The sequence below is a fragment of the Galleria mellonella genome, unplaced genomic scaffold (assembly GCF_026898425.1).
Source record: "Galleria mellonella isolate WM207_F2 unplaced genomic scaffold, CSIRO_AGI_GalMel_v1 utg800, whole genome shotgun sequence".
NCBI lineage: Eukaryota > Metazoa > Arthropoda > Insecta > Lepidoptera > Pyralidae > Galleria > Galleria mellonella.
Window position 1 is genome coordinate 202,899 of NW_026442158.1, and position 11,760 is coordinate 214,658.

General features: G+C 33.9%; 2 protein-coding genes across 2 annotated transcripts; both read left to right on the forward strand.

The window, feature by feature from the left end:
• Nucleotides 1–4,476: 4,476 nt before the first annotated feature.
• Nucleotides 4,477–8,723, forward strand: LOC113518493 (acyl-coenzyme A diphosphatase NUDT19-like). Its single transcript, XM_026903453.3, has 5 exons — nt 4,477–4,835; nt 5,011–5,155; nt 7,459–7,656; nt 8,050–8,257; nt 8,497–8,723. Exons 1-5 carry the CDS (start codon nt 4,540–4,542, stop codon nt 8,721–8,723), a joined length of 1,074 nt encoding a protein of 357 aa, XP_026759254.2. The 5' UTR covers nt 4,477–4,539.
• Nucleotides 8,724–8,832: 109 nt separating this feature from the next.
• LOC113518132 (STE20/SPS1-related proline-alanine-rich protein kinase) lies at nt 8,833–11,027 on the forward strand. Its single transcript, XM_026902909.3, has one exon. The coding sequence runs from the start codon at nt 8,833–8,835 to the stop codon at nt 10,306–10,308; it is 1,476 nt and encodes a 491-aa protein (XP_026758710.2). The 3' UTR covers nt 10,309–11,027.
• The last annotated feature ends 733 nt before the right edge of the window (nt 11,028–11,760 follow it).

The window sequence follows — 11,760 nt, forward strand, 5'->3', positions numbered from 1 at the left end:
AAACTTCTAACTCATATGTATAAGAAGAAAGCTAACAAATAACACGAGATAAAAGTAATTAAAATAAAAAACAATATGAATTAAGAATGAAATTGGTGTTGTACAAATTATTTAATAAAAAATAAAATCTCCGATATAATAATTAAACTTTGAAATATTTAATGAAATTAAAAAATTAAATATAACTATTTATATTGAGCGTTCCTTTCAGTTAGAGATACGAGTCAACAAAATGTCCAAATATCAATGTGATTCACTCAGACCCATATAAATTATGTAAGGCACTAAAGGTTCCAGCCACCGTAACTTTGCAACTATTGATATGAATCATATATACATATAAGTTAGAAGTAACTCCCTTTGAAAGTACTTACAACAAAATGTTCAACTAAGATTATGATCTTGTTCTTGGTTTTGTCTTTATTATTACGTTCTGTGAAGTTTAAAGTGTAGGTACTTTCTAAATTCGAAATTGGAATACATAATCAGCTTCACAAACTCTAAGCTCACATTTGTATTACAAGCAAAACAAGCGACGAATAGAAAAAGTTGGAAACAAACTTCGCCTCTACGTAAACATAACCTATAAATATAATAAAGGTTCGCATAACGCTCAAGAAATTCTGCATCAACCGTTTCACGCACACACCTGTGAACGTAAATGAAATACCTACTATTGTTCCCCCACAGTATATTATTTCCAAAATGACATGATGTTATGGAAATAATAATGGACTGCAATTACGGTTTATCGTTGATATGTCATTAGTTCCCGCGTATGTGGGCATTAAATCAGTTTGCTTACACTGGTCGGGCCTACCAGCACAGAACAGGTCATTGGAGGGTGGGGGGTGTCTTCAGTCCGAGCAACAGGCGCCGGCTGATCAATGAGCAGCCCCCGCGCACCGCGCCCCTCCACCTGCGCCGCACTTGTTGCGCGCACGGCCCATATCAAAATACCCACAATTTACTCAAACATTGTGAACCCTACCGCTAACAGAATAAGGATCAAATTAAACACACTGAAATTACTTGTAAGTATAGGCCTTGCTCGCCAAGTACGCTCTACTCGACTCGACATGTATTATCTAAGCCGGTGTCTTCAGGCGATTGCGACATATCAGGATTCCATAAGCGTGTCGTCGATAAAGATACGCTGATGACCTTTTCAGGTACCCTTTTGATCGTTTCGGTACGTGGCCCATAACGATGCTTCTTGTGTATAGTATATTATAGATAGAGTATAGAGGTGTTTACATAGGAGGCACAGAATAAGGAGGGTAGATAATGGTAAAGGGAGCTCGAGTTAATGGTAAACTATAGATACTTGACTGATAGATTACACGGTATTGTGATTGAGAATCGATATGTTAGTAGTTTGTGGGAGTATAAAGGTTTATATCATAAGTATATGTGAGTTAAAATGTTTACAAAGGCTCCCAATTCTCTGAAATAGTGATTCAATCCGCCACTGAGTCCTAAAGCAAATAACAATTGGTAATTTCCTAAAAAGAACATGAACTAAAATAAACACCAGTCTATTTTCTTCTTTTTTTTTTTTTTATTGTTGAGACATTTGATAAAAATCTTAATTTGTGACTGTAAAATAAATAAGAAATAATAATAATCTGCTAGAACCTGAATACTTCTTTTGGAGAATTAGCATTTTTTTTCTTTAAATGAGAAATTACTTTGAAAATGATAAGTACTTTAACTACCTAGATTTTTAGTAAAAATGGAGTTGTGACTAATGGAAACTAGAAACACTATTGGTAACAATGTACCCTGTCAAGTCGACCTCCACGCGGTTCTCCCTAGAAACCATCGTGATTAATTCTTGTTGAATTCTTCATGAGGGGCTAACTTGCTTTCATTTTCTCCTATCATCCCTCATTGGTGCCCCGTTAGCGTATACCGATAGCGCAGGCGGGGTTAACATTTCATTATCATTCCATAAAGAACCTAGGTGTTTGCATCCATTTGCTTGATAATTGCTCCATTGTTAAATAAAAACAGTAGGTAGATAAGTACAAAGATTGGCTAAATGTAGGTACATAATCTGTGTTTTAAATCAAAATATTATAAATCTAGTGCTTACAAAACATCTCGTCATTCATCAATGTGGTTTGCCGCAATACATTTTGTTGTTTTTATGGCACAAATGTAACAATCCTATTAATGTAATAAATGTGAATATTTGTAACGATAGATAGATGTTTGTTACTCTTTCACGCAAAAACTACTGAACGAATTGGCATCAAATTTGTTACACGAGTAGGTTATATCCTAACTTGGTATATAGCATCCTATGTGCTAAATTTAATTATTGATTCACGCAAACGGTGCCGCGGAATGCATCTAGGAAATAAAAGGAATTGTATATACCTGAGCTACTGTACCACTTACCATTATCAAGTACTACCCTTAATCTATAATTCAACCGACCACAAAAATCGTATAAACGGATAAACGTAATAATCGTAATATATTTGAAAATATTTTAAACTACCTACCTTTTGCCCTTAACTTTGTACGTGTGAATTTTAGAAATAAGTGTCCATTTCTAAATGACTATCTTCTAAATAAATACAGTTTAAAGATACATCAGATTTTATGTTTGTACTCTAGGACTCCAACTGTGAAAACCCCTTTAGTATTTGGTGTACAAACATCATTTAATCACAATTTTATTATATTTATAACAGGCGTAGAACTTCATTTAAAAGTCGTGATGTAGCTGAAAGCTCACGCAATCTGAATGACATAGATGTGGGTTCAAATCCTATCAGATTAAATTATCGAAAAGCAAAACTTTCAACCAATTAATGCTGTTATTGTTTTAAAATTCATCCAAATTTAATAGGCAAAAAGCATGGCCTATACGGCCTAGTCATAAGTTACTATTGGTTCTTCATAAATGAGAAGACAATTATTTCACTCGTAATTTTAAACAATTAATTTTCCTAATACAAAAAAAACACTCAAATTGAATCAAATGCAATTTAAAGAGCGAAATAGTAATCACTGAAATAAAATATTTACACGCGCTGATACACCACGCCCGTAAAATGATGCAAATTATTTCGATTTGATTTCGTATCATATCATATGTATATTTATCTTAGATATGTGTATATGACACCGTAGCTCCCAAATGAATGAACCGATTTGTTTTTTTTTTTTTTTTTGTTTAAAAGGTTTTTCGATCAAGCGATCTTAGCTATAATTTAAAAAATCTATTCAGCTGTTTGACGATTATTAAGTACTGACTATATACCGTAGCTCTTCGCGCATGCGTTATACCTTATGTGTTAAAATATAATTAACAAACATATAAACATACAAACATAACAATCCTTCTCAAAAAATATGCCTTTTGTTAGGATAAATTATCATACATACATATCTGTAACGCCTGTCTCCCATTAGGGTAGACAGAAACAATGGAACGCCAAATGCTTCGATTTAAACAAACCTCTTTCGCTTCTTCCACATTCATCAATCTTTTCATACAAAAAAAAAGTATTATATTGCACAATTGCTTCATAAACACGACTTAGATGAAATATGAGTAGTATCACTATTTTGAGTAAAATGCACTTTTCTCTAAGCTCTCTTTTAAACAGCGCCATTTGCGATCAAGTAGCAAAACCTAGAACTAATTCATAATTTTAGTTCCTTCATTACTCATCAGAGGCAGCACTAACGATAACTGCTGATTGCTTTTAAATAATACAAAACATATCAACGAATGCAAACATCGTTATGAAATTGTCATCTATCATAAACTACGGTATGCCTAAGTAATCAAGAAATTTATACTCTCGAACACGAACAGTAATTATTGAGCAATTTTTATTATCGCAACTTTCAAAATACATTACGGCCTTAGGTGCTAATCTTAAATATTTATAATATTATTCCTTCTCTCTTTCTAAAATTCTAAGTCAAATAACACATATATAAATAAGATTTAATCATAGACAGAGTATCTACTTGATTGAAACTCACATCACATGCTATATCCATTGTATAAGTAACATTACCCCATATTGTTTCATTGTTATTTAATTTAAAATAATATAAGATAATTATATATGACATAATTATTTTAAATTAAATTTGAAGACACCATTACGAACAAGGAACGTGGTTAAATTGCTACTCAATTCTAATTGGCTAAAACAAATAAAAAGGTATTTTCACCCAATTACCACCATTGTCACAATCTACAATCTGAGCAATGTACTCAATATCATTGGTTAGACAGCGAATGAATGAAATATGTCATTTGTTAAAGTATAGTGTAGTGTAAATGGAATGGAAGTCAATTTGCTATTTTTGTATTTTGGCATTTTAGGTATTATCTTGATATCTTCTTGTAGTTTGACTTAGATGTTATTGAGACTAATTTTTATTCCGCTGTCGTTATCTAGCGCAAACAAAGGTTTGTGTTTTATAAGAGAACTGTGCTGACCTTTTTATCAATATTTGCTTAAAATTGTACGTGGAAGTGACTCTCGGAATCGACAGTGTATCATGAAATCTGTCGTTCAGCGCGGCTGGCGCAACGCCTCTTCTCTAATAGTGCTGAACAAGCGATATGGTGACTTGGTACGAGCCTCTGTTAACTACGACGTATTATTGCAGACTCGACCGAGCACCGGAGCTTTCCCCAACAGTGTGGTTTTTCCGGGCGGTGTGGCCGAGCCTGCTGATGACAGCGATCACTGGTTAAAGCTGTTCAAGTCTTTTGGATACACAGACGACGATTTTGCAACCTTTCACGGTGTAGGCACACCGACAACTTTATTTCAACCCAATCCAATATTAAGGTATTAGTTATGAACAATATTTCAACAAAAATATAAGTACCAAAAAAGTTAACACATTGTATGTTTATTCAATTCTGTTTACATACACTGATTCATTATCTGTGTAACTATATTTATCTTGGTTCAAATGAGGACATTTCTACTATTTACTCATAAAATTCTGTGTTGCCCTCAGGCACATAGCATTGAGAATCACTGCAATAAGAGAGACCTTTGAAGAAGTGGGACTGTTGATATGCAGCAAAGATCATAAAAGTAACAGGAATAGCTTGTATGCGGATATTATACCAGATGTTGATGTTAAATTTTGGCAGAAACAAGTGAGTGTGTAAATGTTTTAATGTGTTAATTTTTACTTGACATACAATCTGGTAATTTTTATGTCAAGTATTAAAACAGATTATAGAAACAAATTGTATGACTTTGCTTATGTAAAATCTAATACTATCAATTTAGTATATGTATGTAATTTTTATTCACAAGACAACTTTCTTAATAGATGTTTAGGTTATTTATGGAACTTAATGCAATGTTGGAACTTTCTTTACTCATTTCTTTAATTCGCTTTTGACAGCTTGATATTATTATTATTTATGTTGATTTGAAAAATTTATAATCAGAGTATTATGACATTTTGAATAATTATGTTTTTTTAAGTATTTATAAAAGTACTGTGGTTCTGCAAAAAAGAATGGAAGAAGCCAATGTTATGCTCCATGTTGATAGATCGATCATACCGCATTTTCCTCATTTTCATTTTTAATAAATAAATTATTTTTCTTAATTCTACTATGCATTAATTACTAAAAGGCTATTTTGAATCTTGGCTATAGGTACAACCTGTGTTCTTATAGCTTATTTATTAACCACTTAATGTGAGGGTTTTTCTGTTAAATGAGGTCAACACACACAACACACACTAAATTTGAACGAGCATACAATAAATATATGTAAGCCCAATGAAATACAAAAACGAGAAGGTATCGCTCCAGATGAAAATATAAACATAATATTTATAAGTAGCGAGAGGCCCTCGGAATAGCGCAAATTGGGACACATTTGATGCGCGAGAGGATCTCATTTGAGATCAAGTGAGTTTAAGTGGATAATTCAGAAAAAAAGATGTAATATAAAGTGTATCAACTTAAAACTAAGATTCATTTTTATTTCAATTGTATTCTTGTTTCATGAGTATGCCTTTTCTGTTACATCTGTATAAGTAGCCTATTGAAAAAGTGAAACTTATTTATTTAATCAATATATAATTACTATATCATATTATCCCATCAGTTATGCTTGTGAATAAACAAAAAAAGCATGTATTAATATCAGAATTACTAATATAATAACTTCCTTATTCATAAAAACTAAAACCTTGTACTATTATATTGTTTTTTTCACTTTCTGTCAAATTGAAAATTCAACACAAAAGAAAGACAAAACTGTTCAATAGCTAAAATTGGTTTTTTAAGAGGTTTGTTGTTTTTAGAAATAATAAGGTAAAATTATAACCAGATCATGTCTGTACCTGGAAAATATTTAAGAAAAAATTATGGGGAGAAAAGACCAAATAGATACCAAAACAATAATTTTCAGAAATTTTGTCTTTCTGTTTATTTTTTCTGGCATCACACAAAACTACTGCACCCAACTTAGATGCGGTATTCACAGTTATATTCCTGAAAGTCTAACTTAAAATCTGGTATATGCTTCATCTTGATACATTGACTTAAAGTAATTTATTTCATTGGTCTTCCTACTTCTAATATCTGCACATACAAAGTAGCAAACAAAAAGCTAGTTTAAAATAAAAAGTAATATTTGACTGTCTATGAAATATAAGAAACAAGTAAAAATCAGATGTTGCTTAACCTTGTTGATAAGCTACAAAGCTGAACACTGGCTTACAATACACAGTAATGGCATTTATACAAGGATTAGCCCAAGCTGTGTATATTTATATAAAATTTTCACATATGTACAAACAGAACCTGACATATTTACTGATGAGATAATATTGCTTAATGGTGGCTGCATTTGGACAGACATGCTTTTCAACGTTCTACTGCACCATCCACACATTTTCCCTCACTGTTTGCACACCTCTTAGTCTCTTTAGGCCAGTAGTGAGCAAACTTTTTTAATGGGGACCACAAAGTTTAAGAAATTCTAAAGGAGGGCCAGAATTATAAAAAAAATACATTTTTTGTTAAAACTTTTAATAATAATATTAGAAAAACATTACAACATTACACACAAATGTTACATATTACCTTTTACCTTAATAACTTTTATTCGAAGGCCCTGCCATGGTAGGCATGTGAGACATATGAAATTGTTTTTGATTTGCCATATATTCATATTTTCAAACTATGCGGTTAGTTTACCTTCACCTATAGATTATGCATCTACTATTCTACTAATTAGTATCTACTTCTCAACCATCAAAACGTAATTATAGTGGGCCATATACTATCCATGTCGATGGACCTTCGATTCAGATTAAATACTTTCGCGGGCCGGAGTTGGCCCGCGGACCATACTTTGCCCATCACAGCTTTAGGCTATGCATAAACTTACCTTACTTCAATAGGTTCATACTAATAAATTTATTTATTTATAGATAAGTGACAACCCTGAACGACTTCTAAACCTGTGTAAAGAGTACAATTGCTATCCTGATATATGGGCTCTTTACTACTGGAGTCATTGGCTAACTCCATGTCACTTCAACCGACGGTTTGACACTGTATTCTTTGTCACAACATTGAACAACAAGCCTGATAACCTCGAGAGTAGCAAAGAAGTTACAAAAGTTCAGGTATTTTTATAGTTACCTATCTAACATTATCTTTCATTTTTGTTTATATTTTCAGAAACTCAATTTTAATTGAAACATTGAATTAAAAACCATTCTATGGAAGTCCTAATCATACTCGTACTTTGTAATGACATTTAAAACTTTTCTAAGAAAATATTAACTAAATATGCCACAAAAAAGCTTTTTCATAAAATTTAATATCATAGCAAACCATCACAGCCCCCCCATAACTTATTGATTGCAAAAAGACTATGTCATGTACAAAAAGAAAGAAAGAATGCTACCTATCAATTATATTTTATATTATATATATGCAGAAAAGTAAAAAAGAACAGGTACATTACAAACCACTTCTTTTTAGAGCTAAAGAATTAACAAAAATGTTTATTTCAGTGGGAGAGTCCTAATGGTATATTAAAGAAAAATATTCAGTTAGAATTGGAGTTACATCCACCACAAGCCTACGAGCTGCTACGACTTGCACATATAGCTGATATTGATGAGTTGACCGAATTTGGAAAAAAGAGAAATAAACACAACATTGATGTGATTTATCCCATTGTGCTCAGAGCAAAGGATGGCATAGTACTTCTTTATCCAGGTACAACATTTTTTTATTAAACACTAAATGATTCTAATGATGAAATTAACTAATCTCATCATAAGAATCGAGAAATTATGTAAAAATATAAACTTGTTTAATATTTTCATTGTTTCTTTTACTTTTCTCTAGATTATAAAAAAAAAAAATTGTTTTTTTTTTTTTATAGGTTACAGTTAGTTACATCCTTACTGTCATACATCTATCATAGATATTTACCTATGAATTTATGGTTTCAGGAGATGACCTCTACCCATCGAGTCTAGATTATTATAACGACGCTATAAACTTTAAGGATAAGACAGTGTTAGAACTAAGAGAAAAATCAACTGTAGTCCATAGGTTGGAAAAACTGTATGAAGAAAAAAAATCTATGTTAATATTAAAAAATTATAAACAAAATAATCATATAAATATGGGCGATAAACTGCTCGAATTTTATTATAATGAAGCAAACAAAGTGTGACCGGTAGTTTCAATACATGCCTTACAGTTTGGCCTTATTAGAAGTACAAATAATACCCCTAGCTGTTATAAATAGTTCATCACATAGAAACCTGTAACAAAAACTTAATATGGCCAGCTCGAGTCATTCATGGCCCAATAGCCAGGACGATTATGAGTTGTTGGAAGTGATCGGCGTGGGCGCGACGGCCGTCGTTCACGCGGCCTACTGCGCGCCGCGCGGTGAAAAATGTGCCATCAAACGCATCAACTTGGAGAAGTGGAACACTTCCATGGACGAATTGCTCAAAGAAATACAGGCCATGTCCAGCTGCAATCATGAGAACGTCGTAACATACTACACAAGTTTCGTCGTAAAAGAAGAGTTGTGGCTCGTGCTTCGACTCTTAGAAGGTGGTAGTTTATTAGATATAATTAAACATAAAATGAGGATTTCTAATTGCAAACATGGAGTTTTCGATGAAGCGACTATTGCTACTGTTCTTAAAGAAGTACTAAAAGGCCTTGAATACTTTCATCAAAATGGCCAAATACATAGAGATATCAAGGCTGGCAACATACTGCTAGGAGATGACGGAATAGTCCAAATTGCGGATTTTGGCGTGTCGGCCTGGCTTGCTACGGGCAGGGATTTATCGAGGCAGAAAGTACGCCATACATTCGTAGGTACCCCTTGCTGGATGGCGCCAGAAGTCATGGAGCAAAATCATGGATACGATTTTAAGGCAGACATCTGGTCATTTGGGATAACGGCCATCGAAATGGCGACCGGCACTGCACCCTACCACAAGTATCCTCCAATGAAAGTGTTAATGCTCACACTACAGAATGATCCTCCAACATTGGACACTGGCGCCGAGGAAAAAGATCAATACAAAGCATACGGCAAAACCTTCAGAAAAATGATATCGGAGTGCCTACAGAAGGATCCTACAAAGAGGCCATCAGCGCCAGAATTACTGAAACATTCATTTTTCAAGAAAGCGAAAGATCGTAAATATTTAGTTCAAACACTAGTGACGATAGGACCAAGTATGGAGACTAGAGTGCATAAAGCGAGTAAACGACAACCTGGGACCTCCGGTCGCCTTCATCGCATGGAGACCGGCGAGTGGGTGTGGGAGAGTGAAGAGGATGATGAGGAGGAGGACGGGGAGACGAGTCGCGACCGACCGATGAATCAGCTTCTGCGCGCGGACTCTTCTGAAAGTGAGAGCGAGGAAGGCGAGCCTCGCGCTGGCTTCACCATTGGCTCTCTCGACGCAGAGGAAGCGCCACAAATCAACCTAGTACTACGTATGAGGAATGCTAGAAAAGAACTAAACGATATTCGTTTTGAATTCGCAGCGGGTAAGGATTCCGCAGACGGTATTGCGACAGAGCTGGTGGGCGCAGGACTGGTGGAGGCTCGAGACTCAGTTGCTATCGCGCAGCAGCTACAACGGCTGGTCGATCTGCACCTGTTCCCGCCTCCGGACGCGCCTGCAACGCGCTCGGTCACGTTCCCGTTGGAATCTGCCGATCCCGCAGAGCCTCTAGACGAGAAGGGCCTGGTTGGATATGCGCAAATATCCATCGTGGACTGATTCGCGCTCGCACTTGCACTCGCTTGCCTTCACTGGTCCTCGTCCACCCTCGCCAGTCCCCGCCGGTCTTCACTCACTGTCGCCGATCCTCCCCCGTTTGATGGACAATAATATTTCTTAGAGGCAGCCGCGCCTTGTACGCCGCCACTTTAGCATGTAGTGAAATCTATATTAAGCTCTATATTCTGTTATATGCTTAGGTACCTATATATTTTATGGGTGGATATGGATTTTAGTTATATAGTTTTAGCTCAAGAGGATGTATAATTTTACATGACTATAAGCTGAATCTGAATTTGTAATTATTTTTCCTGATTTTATATTAGTATTGTGTTCATTCGTCTGCTTTATTGTATTGGAAACACTGTAATTGGGTTGAAATTTAATTGAACAGTTACTTTATGTAAAATTGTTTGCATGGGCATCGGTCTTGAATTTAGGTAAAAAAAAAAAAGGGTATAATGATTTAAAAATAGTGTAGATCATATAAACCGATTCCTAATTTAATACTTTCGATTTTAAATGGTTCAAAAACTATTGCTGAATTTCGGATTCTAAGGAATGTCTTGTGTTTGAAGTGGTATGAGCAAAATATAGGTTACCCTACAAAATCGCGTATGAAAACACACGTGGCGTCATTGTTGCCGTATTTGAAAGACCTATATAGTGTTAAATCAAATCAAAACTAAGCAGGCTTATAAAAATACTGTTTTTATACATATTATCCATCATCCATATTATAAGTTAACCAGCTTTTATTAAACCGAATTAACATAGCACAAAAAAAAAAAAAAAAACTCTTTTTATTAAACCGAATTAACATACAATTTATGTTCAATGAAGTTGATTCTAAAATGCCATTACCTAAACCTGTCTTTAAAATAAAGGCGTTTTAAACTCGACTGCATTGTAGCATGTTTATTTCCTTTATGTAATCGACTGTGTGCCATAATTGCCCAGTTATTTAGTTGCATCGTGTGATGATACCTTACGAAGTTACTACAGTGTCGAATTTAAACGAGCAGATGTAAGAAGCACTATTCTTTTTATGTTGTTAATTGTTTGTTGCTTATTTTGGAAGGATTTTTTAAAACAATAAATAATAATGTAAAAATTATTCCGGCAGGATGTTTTATTAACATAAACTATGAATGAATTAATTCAGAATCGACAAGACATAAATAAGATATCGTAGGTATATCATGAATTCTTAATCTTTCCTTTTTTACCTTAAATTTATGCAAAAATATTTAAAACTAATTTATGAAAAAAATTAATGGCTTATTCTTGAACTAATATAATGACGTGTTATTTTTTAAATACGGAAAATATACAACAGATATCTTGTTTTTTAATTTTATAAAAGCTTGCTGAGTTATTTTAAACTTCTCCACTTTTTTTTTTATACAACTTAATAATAATAATTTATTTGCTGAAAAACACGGTATACAG

What these genes read in the sequence shown, in the direction of transcription:
- LOC113518493 (XM_026903453.3), top strand. Translation starts at nt 4,540, where the DNA reads ATGAAATCTGTCGTTCAGCGCGGCTGGCGCAACGCCTCTTCTCTAATA. An exon ending in CAACCCAATCCAATATTAAG is followed by an intron (nt 4,836 to 5,010) that starts GTATTAGTTATG and finishes TGTTGCCCTCAG; the next exon opens with GCACATAGCATTGAGAATCA. An exon ending in CATAGTACTTCTTTATCCAG is followed by an intron (nt 8,258 to 8,496) that starts GTACAACATTTT and finishes TTATGGTTTCAG; the next exon opens with GAGATGACCTCTACCCATCG.
- LOC113518132 (XM_026902909.3), top strand. Translation starts at nt 8,833, where the DNA reads ATGGCCAGCTCGAGTCATTCATGGCCCAATAGCCAGGACGATTATGAG.